The 13,325-nt window shown below is 43.2% G+C and overlaps 1 protein-coding gene across 1 annotated transcript in view; it reads right to left on the reverse strand.

Moving 5' to 3' along the window:
* The window catches only part of LOC109913136 (angiopoietin-1-like), a 109,554-nt gene that overhangs the window by 45,956 nt on the left and 50,273 nt on the right, over nt 1–13,325 (reverse strand). Inside the window, exon 2 of the mRNA XM_048608517.1 lies at nt 8,285–8,406. Within this exon, the coding sequence (XP_048464474.1) occupies nt 8,285–8,406 (122 nt within the window). The remainder of the gene's footprint in view (nt 1–8,284; nt 8,407–13,325) is intronic.

The following is a 13,325-nucleotide window of genomic DNA, read 5'->3' on the forward strand; positions in this document are numbered from 1 at the left end:
ACACACACACACACACAAACATACAGCCCCCAACACACACACACACACAGCCTCCAACACACACACACATTCTCACACGCTGACATAACGCCCAACACACACACATGCACACTGACACACAGACAGACAGACACACACACACAGACGCACATACACAGACACACACACACAACCTTCTACACACCCCACACACACACACACACACATACACACACACAGCCCCCAACACACACACACACATACATACAGACAGAGCCCCCAACACACACACACATGCACAGGCACACTGACACACATACACATACACACACGTAAACACACATTCGGGTTTCAATAAACGGGAAGATGATTCAACATTCTAAATTGAAGGGAAGATAAACAGAAAGTGCTGGAGAACTCAGCAGGTCTGGCAGCATATGTATAGAGAGCGCAAGACAGAGTTAACGTTGAGTTCAGTGACCCTTCTTCAGAACTACAGAGGCTGCCAGACCTGCAGTTTGAGGGGTAGAAGCTGGAAGCAGATGTGATGGCATTATGATTGAGTAACGGTAACTGCAAAGACATGAGGGAGGAACTGGCAAGAGTTGAATGGAAGGGGAGCCTGGCAGGGAAAACAGTGGAGCGGCAATGGCAGGAGTTTCTGGGGGTAACTTGGAAGACACACCAGAAATTCATCCCAAGGAAGAAGAAATATACTACCGGGAGGATGAGGCTGACAAGCTAAGTCAGGGACCAAATGAAAGCAAAACTGAAAAGGATTGGAGATAGCAAGAACTACAGATGCTGAAATAAGAGTCAATACAGTGTGGAAGTGGAGGAATACAGCAGGTCAGGCAGCAGGGAAGCAGCTCCTATGATGCTGTCTGACCTGCTGTGTTCCTCCAGCTCCACACAGTGTTGAAAAAGGAAAAGCATACAATGTGGTGAAAATTAGTGGAAACCAGAGGATTGGAAAGCCTTTAAAAACCAGCAGAAGACAACTAAAATAGCAATAAGTGGGGAGAAGATGAAATATGGGGGTAAGCTAATGCGTAATATAAAAGAAAATTGCAAGAGTTTTATTTAGATATCTAAAAGGTAAGCAAGAGTGGACATTAGATCACAGAAAAAGAGACTGGGGAAGTAGTGATGGGGAACAAAGACATGGCGAAGGAACTGAATAGGTACTTTGCATCAAACTTCATTGTGGAAGACACCAATAACTTACCAAAACTTTAAGAGAGTCAAGAGGCAGAAGTGAGTGTAGTTGCCATCAGTAAAGCGGAGTTGGGGAAGCCGAAAGGTCTGAAGGTGGATAAACCATCTGGACCAGATGGACTACACTCTAGAATTCTGAAGGAGATAGCTGAGGAGAGTGTACAGGCATTAACAGTGATCTTTCAGGAATCACTGGAGTCAGGGAGGGTCCCAGAGGACTGGAAAGTAGCTAATGTAACACACCTGTTGAAGAAGAGAGGGAGGCAGATGATGGCAAACTATATACCAGTTAGCTTGACCTTGGTTATTGGTAAGATTTTGGAGTCCATTATTAAGGATGAGATAGGGGAGCATTGGAACGCCATGGTAAAATGGGGCTGAGTCAACATGGCTTCATCAAGAGGAGGTCATGCCTAACAAATCTGTTACAATTCTCTGAGGAGGGAATGAGCAAATTGGAAAAAGGGGAGCCAGTGGACATGATCTATTTGGATTTTCAGAAGGCCTTTGACAAGGTGTTGCCCAGGAGGCTGCTAAACAAAATAAGGGCCCATTGTGATAGGGACGAGGTACTGGCATTGATAGAGGATTGGCTGACTGGCAGAAGGCAGTGAATGGGAATGAAGGTGCCTTTTTCAGGATGGCAGCTGGTGACTAGTGGAGTTCCACAGTGGTCTGTGTTGGGACCATAACTATTCACATTATACATTAATGATTTGGACAAAGGAACTGAAGGCATTGCTGCTAAGTTTTGCAGATGACACAAATATGGGTAGAGCAAGTAGGGAGGCTGCAGAAGGACTGGGACAAGCTAGGAAAGTGGGCAAAGAAGTGGCAGATGGAATACAATATGGGAAAATGTTTGGCTATGCACTTTGGTTGGAAGAGTAGAGGCATAGACTATTTTCTAGATGGGGAAAGGTTTCAGAAATCTGAAGTATGAAGGGCCAAATAGTCTAATTCAGCTCCTGTATCACACAGAATTAACTGTATATAATGTAAATATGAAAACTCAACTTTTCACTGGACCTTGCTCAGTATTCCATTCATTCTGGGGCATATTTATTGGCCCAATTTTAACTAATTTTGAACTCACTCATGGACAGTTACAATCATAATGTATCATGTGCCATTACAGATGTAGATTGCCTGTATCAGATACAAGGAGAATCTATAATAGGGAACAAAGAGATGACAGCGTGGGCTCAGTTAGCTCAAAAATGTCCCTAAAGAACTGCAGATGTTGGAAATCAGAAACAAAAACAGAAATCACCAGAAAAAACTCTGCAGGTCTGGCAGCAACTGTGGAGAGAATGTAAAATCAATGTTTCGGGCCCAGTAACCCTTCTTCAGAATTCCAGTTTCGGGCCCAGTAACCCTTCTTCAGAATTCCAGTTTCTGCTTTCTCTCTACAGATGCTGCCAGACCTGCTGAGTTTTTCCAGCTATTTCTGTTTTTGGGTCAGTTAGCTCAGTTGGGCTGGATGGCTGGTTTGCAATGCAGAGTGATGCCAGCATTGTGGCATGAAGGATTCTCATGAAGGACTCTCCTTCTCAACCATGCCCTCATCTGAGGCATGATGACCCTGAAATTAAACCACCAGCAGTCATCTCTCTCTCTAATGAGGAAGCAGCTCTGTGGTCTGGTAAGACATTACCTTTACAAAGGAAGACATAAAAACTATGCCAAAACTGTGGGGAACACAAGGCCTAATGGGAAGGAGGAATTGAAAGATAGGGAAATGTTATTGGGGAAACTAACAGAATTGAAGACACGTAAATCCCCAGAGTCCAATAAACTTCATCCCAGAGTACTGAAGGAATTGGCTCTAGAGAAAACAGGTGTGCTAGTGGTCATCGTCCAAAATGACATACCTTCTGGCCCAATTCCTATAGATTGGAGGGTGCCTAATGTAACTCCACTGTTTAAGAAAGGTGGCAGAGAGAAAACAGTGAATTATAGATCGGTAGGCTTGAGGATATGGATAAAGTGAGAAAGCAGGAACAGGGAGCTGAGTTGGATGATCAGCCATGATCATATTGAATAGTAGGATTGGCATTAAGGGCCAAATCTTGCTCTTTGATTCTATGTTTCTATGTATCCTGTTTGTATCAGATACAGTGGGAGACTGCCTGGATGCAAGAATCAATTTGGGTTCAGATCAAGGATTGATGGCAGGAAAATCCCTGGAAAAACATACTCCATTGACTCTCAGCTCCTGTTTCCATCATTCACTTGCTCATTCCTGATTGTCCCATCCCTTCCAGCTGGACATGGACATTGTGGAACAAAAACAGAAGTTGCTGGAAAAGCTCAGCAGGTCTGGCAGCATCTTATGAAGAAAAATATCAGATCACCCTTCCTCAGAACTGTTCCGAGGAAGGGTCGCCGGACATGAAATGTTAACTCTGATTTTTTTTCTTCACAGATGCTGCCAGACCTGCTGAGCTTTTCCAACAACTTCTGTTTTTGTTCCTGATTTACAGCATCTGCAGTACTTTTTATGGACACTGTGGAATTGTTTTCAGTGATTCTTTCAGACTTCAACTGAGGTTACAGTCAGAAATTATTTTGTTATCTGTAGAATCCCCATGGTATGGAAGCAGGCCATTCAGCCCATCAATGCCACACTGATCCTCCGAAGAGGAACATCCCTTTCCAAACCCTCCCCCCACCCTATCCATGTAAACCTGCGTTTCCCAAGGCTAACCCATGTAAATCTGCACATCCCTGAACACTATGGGCAATTTAGCATGGCTGATCCACCTAACCTGTATATTTTTGGACTGTGGGAGAAACCAGAGCACCCAGAGAAAACCCACATAGACGCAGGGTGAATGTGTAAATGCTACACAGACAATTGCCCCAGGCTGGAATCGAACCCAGGTTCCTAGCACTGTGAGGCAGCAGTGCTAACCATTAAGCCACCATGTTACCCTAATCTATCATTACCCTTCCTTTGTATCCCATGAAATCCCTACCCTGATGACCGTAAGATCAGGAAAAAGCCATTCAATCCCTCAAACCTGCTCCGACACACATAGCTGATCAGTTTTCACTCCTTTGAATTATCTTTGTTCTCAACTTGGTTCCTGTGAAACTTCAGTCAGGCAACTGTTTGCACTGTGGAACAGTGGGAGTACTCTCTCCTCTGAGGCCAGAGGTTGTAGGTTTAGGTTTATTTCTAGAGGCTTAAACGCAAGATGATGCTCTTGGTGCAGCACTGAGAGAGTGCTACACTGCCAGTGATGGCATTGTTAAATCAAGGTCATGTCTGCCTTCTCAGATGGCAATGAGAAGACCAAGCCATTGAGTCACAGAGTCATTATTTGTCATTATTTGTAAATGGCATCGAAACAGACCCTTCGGTCCAACTTGTCCATGCAGACAAAGTTTCCCAAACTAAACTTGTCTCATTTGCCTGCATTTGGCCCATATCCTCTAGTTCATAATTCCTTGAAAGTGGAGTCACAGGTAGACAGGTTAGTGAAGAAGACATTTGGTATTCTTGTCTTTAATGGTTAATGCACTAAGTGTAGGAGTTTGGAAGTCATGTTGCTGCTCTATATGAAAGGTGATGCTAAACTTGAAAGGGTTCAGAAAAGATTTACAAGGATGTTGCCAGAGTTGGATGGTTTGAGCTAAAGGGAGAGGTTGAATGGGCTGGGGCTATTTTCCGTGGCGTGTCGGAGGCTGAAGGGTGACCTTATAAAAGTTTCTAAAATCATGCGGGGCATGGATAGGGTGAACACTCAAGGTCTTTTCCCCAGGGTAGGGGAGTTCAAAACTAGAGGACATAAGTTTAAGGTGAGAGGAGAAAGCTTTAAAAGGGACTTAAGGGGCAACCTTTTCACGCAGAGGGTGGTGTGTGTATGGAATGAACTGACGAGAGGATGTGGTGGAGGCTGGTACAATTCCAACATTTAAAAGGATGGGTATATGAATAGGAAGGGTTTAGAGGGATATGAGCCAAATGCTGGCAAATGGGATTAGATTAATTTAGGATATCTGGTCGGCATGGACATGTTGGACTGAAGGGTCTGTTTCCTTGCTGTACATCTCTATGACTCTATGACTCTAAACCTTTCCTATTCATATACCACTCCAAATGTATTTTAAATGTTGTAACTTTATCTGCTTCTACCACTTCCTCTGACAGTTCATTCCACATATGAACCAATTTGTCCTCTGATTTGTTGGTTCTACCATCATGTTAACTTTCTGATATTTGTGTATAAAATCACTGTAACCCCCTGGACAATAATTTCCAATAATTTCCCACTATTTTAAACACAAACGTTCTGTTTTTTTTCTCTTCTTCCTTCAAACATGAATCGCATTTCACTAAATTAGAGTCAAACCAGAGCTGGATCTTTCTGTACTGCACCCAGGCCGGCAGGATTATAAAACCAAATAATCTGGTTTGTGACTACTAAATATAAACCGAAAGAACTGCGGATGCTGTAAATCAGAAACAGAAATAGAAATGGCTGGTAAAGCTCAGGAGGCCTGGCAGCATCTGTGGAAAGAAATCAGAGTTAACGTTGAAACTTGATCTGATATGTTAACTCTGATTTCTCTCCACAGATGTTGCCAGATCTGCTGAGATTTCCCAGCAATTTCTGTTTTTGAATCTTGTTTGTGGGAGCTTGCTGTGTAAAAGCTGGAAATCCAGCCTGTGACTCTGGTAAAGGTGAGAAATTTTGAGCAATTTCTTGAGAAATATTTGAGGGACTACCTTGAACAAGGCAAAATAATCCCGGTTTATCTGTTATGCTCGAGAACTCTGCAGCTTCAAATCATTTACCACACAGCAAGCTTTCTTCCCTCAACATGTAGAGACGAGAACTGTCTCAATGTTTTGGTCCTAGAGCTTGCTAACATGGTCTGGCCCTTTGCACTATGTTTGACTTTGTTTGTGTTTGTTTAACTAATGGTTATTTTTGTTCAGTGAGCCCTGAATGATACTTTCACTCCCTGACCGATGAATGATTTACAGGACGTTGTAACAAAATAATACAGGCATGAACGATCACCTCGTCACTGGGAGCCGGGGGCAGGGTGGGTTTAGTTTTAAAGCTGTGCTAATATCTGAAAGCCTATCTCTGAACATTGTAGTCTAAGCAGGAAATCTCACTAGCAACATGAGCTCCAGTTATCCTCCATGAATGGACTAGTTTCCCAGGTAATGTTAACAATGTCATGTGTGTTAGGCTGACAACCTTCCAGGATTGTCGTGTAGACTTTAGGAATTGAAGGATAAATTGCAGGGCTCCAGTGGTCGTGATCCTGTGCCTAAGACTGATATCTACTTTACGACACTGGCTACACTGGAGGGACACAGGCAGCAGACACGTCCTGACTCAGAACTATAATCGCACTTCCTTCCTCGTTGCTGGGTCAAAATCCTGGAATTGGCAGCCCACAGTACTGTGGATGTACCTGCATGCCATGGGCTGCACCAGTTCAGGAAAGGGGCTTACCACCGCCTTCTCCAGGGCATTTAGGGAGGAGCAATAAATGCTGGACTTGTCAGCACCACTCACCATTAATAATCACCAATATTTATAGAGTCATACAGCATGGAAACAGACCCTTCACTCCAACTCATCTGTGCCAACCAGACATCCCAATCTGGCCTAGTCCCATTTGTCAGCGTTTGGCTCATATCCCTCTTATATACCCATCCAGATGCCTTTTAATTGTTATAATTGTACCAGCCTCCACCACTTTTTCTGACAGGTCATTCCACCCTTTTTGTGAAAAAGTTGCCCCTCATATCCTTTCCCCTCTCACCTTCAACCTCATTGGCTGGAAACCTCTTTGGGATGTTGTGGTCACAAAAATAGTTCTAGAGATTGTGATGCTCTTCTCTTAGAGGTAAACATACCAACTAAAGCTCAGGATTGATGAAATAATAAGGTGGGTTCTTTATGTGAAGATAAGACAGTACCAGATAACACTCACTGGGACATCCATATGGTCCATTTAATTTCTATAAAACTGCTCAACTAGTCACAGGGTTGCTACATCACATCCTATCAAGCAGTTTAAGGTCTGCCCTCTTACAAGTACATCTCATGTTCTGGATATTTTCTTTTCATTTCTGATTCTTTAATTTCAGCTCTTGTTTTTAATTCTAACTATTGTATTCTAAGATGGCACCAGATAGTGGCAACTCTGTACACTTTTCATTTTTTGGGTACATGTGACAATCTAATCTAATCTGATCCAGTCTGATCTAATCTGATCTAATCTGATCTAATCTGATCTGATCTAATCTGATCTGATCTAACAGGGATGAGGAATCTCAGTTGCGTCAACAGATTGGAGAAAAAAGGACTGTTCACCTCAGAGAAGGGAATGTTGAGACAAAATTTAATAGAAGTTTTCAAAATTATCAGTGACCTGAATAGAGCGATTAGGGAGAAACTGTTCCCATTGATCGAAGTAACAGATTTAAGGCAATTGACAAAAGTAGTAATGATGACAATGAAGAGAAACCTTTTCACACAGTGAGTGTTCAGGATGTGGAGTGCACTACCTGAGAGGGTGCTGGAGGCCAGGACAACTGAGGCTTTCATAGTAGAAACTGGATCCTTATCTAAAAAGTGGAAAAGTACGCAGGGCTATGGGGAGAAAACAAAGGAGTGGGAGTAGAACTGGGGTGAATAGCTCCTTTGGAAAGCCATTATAGATACAACATGTCGAATGGCCTCCTTCTGTGCTGTAATCATGCCGTGATTTGTGATTCTGTGAAAGGTGCTCGAGAAATGCAAGCCCCTTCTCTCTAGATCTGAGACTGGAGACAAACTCCTGGGATTGTTTAAGGGATATTTTGATTGAATGGTTAGCTTGTGAGCTACAGGCTGAATGGATTGCCTCACTGGTAATGTCCTTCAGTGACATTCAGCGTAAAGGAGCCTTTGATCTGTCTTTCAAAGACATTGCTTTAATGGGTCTTCACATTCTCATCTCGAGCACAGCTCATCAACCCTGAATTTCCCAGTGTAACAAAGGGCCGGTCTTGCAATGGGGACATAGCGTGACTGAGAAGCAGTTTGGGAATTGGAAGGGAAGACCTTACCGGTTCCACTCCTGAATTTTATTGATCTCAGTGGTTTGCAGCATCAGCTGTTTCTCCAGTTTGTTGGTGGAAAGGGAGTTTTCCAACAGCTGAATTTCAATTCTCGATGTCTGGTTTAAAACCTGCAAAGCAAATAATAGTTTGTGATTTAATTTTCTGCAGTGGGGAAATTGGGGAAATAAATTCTCACTCATTCTGTTGCAGACTGTCTGTCCCCTGTAGTACAGGATGTAATATTGTTGGTAAAAGAGACATAATGCCAAAACTTTTCATCTGACTCTCATCAGGACAAGTGCAAGAATGCCACATTTTAACCCTATCATAACAACAGCAGAAAAGGGTGCTGATTGGTTGACAAGTCAATGCAGATTGACCAAGGCATTATCATGAGAAAAGCTACCGGAAACCACAAGCACCCCAAGGCTTGAACTTAGTTCTTCTGTTTAGAATTGAAGGTTCACTCAACTGATACCTAGATTGGGAAAGGATTAACTTGTAAAAAAACACAGAAGCATGGAAGATTGGAACGGGAGTAGGCCATTCAGCCCTTCGAATCTCCTCCACTATTCAATATGGGCAGCATGGTGGCACAGCAGTTAGCACTGCTGCCTCACAGCACCAGGGAACTGGGTTCGATTCCAGCCTTGGGCGACTGTTTGTATGGAGTTTGCACATTCTCCCCGTACCCGTGTGGGTTTCCTCCGGGTGCTCCAGTTGCCTCCCATAGTCCAACGATGTGCAGGTTAGGTGGATTGGCCATGTGAAATTGCCCATAGTGTTGAAGGAGGTGTAGATTAGGTGGGTTATAGGGGGATGGGTCTGTGTGGGATGCTCTGAGGTTTGGTGTGGACTTGTTGGGCTGAAGGACCTGTTTCCACACTGTAGGGATTCTATGATATAATCATGCCTGCTCAACCAACTCAGTCCCCTGTGCCCATATCATTTGATCCCTTTTGTCCAAAGAACTATGTCTAACTCCTTCGTGAAAACATTCAATGTTTTGGCCTCAACCGCTTTCTGTGGCAGCAAATTCTACAGGCTCCCCACTCTCTGGGTGAACAATTTCTCCTTGTCTCACTCCATAAACTGTAACTATAGGTTCTGGGCTTCCTGGTCATTGAGAACATTCTGTGTTTACCCTGTCTAGACCTGTTCAAACTGTATGGGCTTATATGAGATTGTCACAAGTCAGGAGTGTGATGGAATACTCCCCACTTGCCTGGATGAGTGCAGCCCCAACAACACTCAAGAAGCTTGACACCATCCAGGACAAAGCAGCCCCCACTTGATTGGCACCACATCCACAAATACCCACGCCCTCCACCACTGACGCTCAGTCGCAGCAGTGTGTACTATCTACAAGATGCACTGCAGAAATTCACCAAAAACCCTTAGACAGCACCTTCCAAACCCACGACCACTTCCATCTAGAAGAACAAGGGCAGCAGATATATGGGAACACCACCACCTGCAAGTTCCCCTCCAAGTCACTCACCATCCTGACTTGGAAATATATCCCCATTCCTTCAGTGTCGCTGGGTCAGAATTCCCTCCCTAAGGGCATTGTGGGTCTACCTATAGCACATGGACTGCAGCGGTTCAAGATGGCAGCTCACCCCCACCTTCTCAAGGGGCAACTAGGGAAGGACAATAAATGCTGGGCCCAGCCAACGATGTCCACGTCCCACTGGTGATGAAAAGAAAATGATACCTTAACGTGATACAGTGAGGAAAACAGCGTACAGATTTAAGGTAATTGACAAAAGAAGCAAGCGAGATAGGAGAAATAACTTTATTGCAAACCAAATGGTTAGGATCTGGAATGTTCTGCCCGGGAGTGCAATGGAGGCAGGTTTGATTGAGGCATCCCAGAGAGAACTGGATTATTATTGGAAAAGGAAGAAGTTACAAGGCTAAGGGAGGAAGTGGGGTGAGTGGCAGTTGAGAAACCAATACAGACCTAACAGATTCCTTTCATACTGTAACATTTGTCTGGTTCAGTGGACATGAGCCCTTTCCTTTTTAACAGTGTGGGGCATTTTCTGCATTAGGAGAATTTACCGTGTGGGGATTATTAGGAGAATATAAGCTGCACATTGTTAGAAGATTTTATGCGTTGATTGTTCGGAGATTTTACTGTATGGTTTGCTATGTTATTTGTCTGTTAGTTGCTGCTTGCACAGAATCAGCCTGACCTTGTGGTGATTGTATTGTGACTGTCAATCCTTCAATGCAGGCACTAATTAGTGTAACGGCTGTAGTCACAACATGTAATGCAGAGCAGCCTGGCCTGCTCCCCCTCTGTGAATCTTGCTGCTGTTTGAATAACAGTGTCAGGAGAATAAAATAGATGAAAAGCGATTTAGAAGAGAGTTACGAACATATGATGCTCAGCCTGGAGAACAGTCAAGGCTGTGATCTGGTCCTTGGCAACATAATGCATTTTTAAAAATTACTTTAAGCTCTGTTCTCTCATTATGTAACAAGTTTAAGATTTGAGAAGGACAAACTATGCATGAATGAAGAACTAATGCTGCAACTGTACAAGACGTTGGTGAAGCCACATTTGGAGTACAGCATGCAGCTCTGGTTGCCCTAATTTTGAAAGGATATTTTTAAATTAAAAAGAGTGCAAAAAAAAATTACTAGGATACTACCTGGACTGGAATGTTTGAATTATAAGGAGAGGTTGGATAGGCTGGGACATTATTCTCTAGAGCATAGGAGATTGAGGGGTGACCTCATAGAATCATGAGAGGCATAGACAAGGCAGATAGCCAATAGGTTTTCCCCATGGTAGGGGAGACTAAAACTAGACAGCATAGGTTTAAGGTGAGAGAAGAGAGATACAAAAGGGTCCAGAGGGGCAATTTTTTCACACAGAGGGTGGTGAGTATCTGGATCGGGTTACCAGAGATAGTGGTGGAGGTGAGTACAATTTTGTCATTTAAGAAACATTTGGACGGGTATATGGATGGGATAGGGATGGAGGGATATGGACCAAAAGCAGGTGAATGGAACTACTGGTGAAAACTAGGCAGCATGGGCAAATTTGGCTGAAGGCCCTGTTTCCATGCTGTAGACCCGTATAACTCTATAACTCTAAATAAGGGCAACATTGAAATGAAAAAAAAAGTTATTCACAAAATACATAGGCAACAAAGGGGAGAATGCCAATAAGGAATTCAGGAGGGTTAGAATGGGATAAACATACATTGTGAAGGAAAGGAAAACTACAAAATTAAATTATAAAGATCTAAAAAGATAGAAAAATTAAAGTATTTTTCAGACCCGTAACTGACAAACGAGGCATCAGGAAAGGGATAAGATCACTAAATGATACATATGACAAAGTTGCAATTCAACATTGTGAAGTGGCAGAAATATGAAGTAGTTATTTTGCCAGTATTTACCGGGGAGACTAATAGATTGACATTAAAGTGGCTAAGTAGCCTCAGCTTGCTTGCTAAGATCCTTGGAGAAACCTTTTTACCCAGGGAGTGGCTAGAATATGAAACTCACTGCAAGGAGTGGATGCCGTGTATAACCTGGATGCATTTAATGGGAATCTCGGTAACCATTTAAGGGAGAAAAAAAATTCAAGGAGATGTTGAGTGAATTAGATGAAGAAGTTTGGAAGAGCATAGACAGCAGCATGCAACTGTTGGGTTGAAGGGTCTTTTTATGCAGTACAAGTTCTTTGTCGTGGTTAATAATTACATAAAAGTTACAGAACCAAAGGATTCAGTCCGATTGATTCAAGTTCCTTTATTCATTCACGGGATGAGGGCATCACTGATGAGGCAGCATTTATTGCCCATTCCTAATTGCCCAGAGGGCAGTTAAGAGTCAACCACATTGCTGTGGGTTTGGACTCACATATGGACCAGACAGGTAAGGATGGCAGTTTCCTTCCCTAAAGGGCATTAGTGAACCAGATGGGTTTTTCCCCAACAATGGATTCATGATCATCATTAGATTCTTAATTCCAGATATTTATTAAATTCAAATTCCACCATCTGTCATGGCGGGATTCAAACCTGGCTCCCCAGAACATTATCTAGGTGTCTGGATTAACAGTCAGTGATAATATCACTCAGCCATCACCTCCCCACTTCATCTCATCCTATCAACATATCCTATTATTCATAAGCACAAACGTTCAGCAACTTGAACCTACTCTGCCCTTCAAGAAGATTATGACTGGTCTGATTATGGCCTTAACTCCATTTTCCTACCTGCCATTCAACACCAACAAATTGTTAAATCCACCTCCATTGTTTTCTGGGGATGAGAATTCCAAAGATTAAATACCCTCTGAGAGAGGAAATTCCTCTCACCTCTATCTGAACAAGGAAGACTTCTTATTCTGAAACTATCCACCTCATTCCAGATTCCCCCATCAGGGTAAACATTATCTCAGCGTTTGATGTGTTTCAAAAAGTTCCACCTCTCATTCTTATAAATTCCAATGAGCACAGGCTCAAAATGCATAGGTTTCCGCATAAGAGAACCCCTTCTTCCTGGGAATTCTTGAAAAGTGAACCTTTTCTGAACTGTCTTTAAGGTAATTAAAATCAAGACCAAACCTGCACAGTGTACTGCAGGTGTGCATTCACCAATGTCCTATCCAGTTGCAGCAAGACTCCTTTACTTTCATACACAATTCTCTTTGCTGTAAAGGAGTGACTCGCATGCTTTTTCCCCACTGAGAGCACATTTTAGAACATAGAACAGTACAGCACAGTACAGGCCCTTCAGCCCACGGTGTTGTGCCGACCTGTTATCCTACTCTAAGATCAAACTACCCTGCATACCCTACATTTTACTACCATCCATGTGCCCATCCAAGAGTCGCTTAAATGTCCCTAATGTATCTGACTCCACTACCACCGCTGGCAGCGCATTCCACCACTCTCTGTGGACGAGCTGGACTGGTTTTGGGATGCGGTAGGGGGAGGGGAGGGGAGATTTTGAAACTTGTGAAATCCACGTTGATACCATTGGGCTGCAGGGTTCCCAAGCGGAATATGAGTTGCTG

This window comes from Rhincodon typus, chromosome 19 (assembly GCF_021869965.1).
Source record: "Rhincodon typus isolate 14 chromosome 19, sRhiTyp1.1, whole genome shotgun sequence".
NCBI lineage: Eukaryota > Metazoa > Chordata > Chondrichthyes > Orectolobiformes > Rhincodontidae > Rhincodon > Rhincodon typus.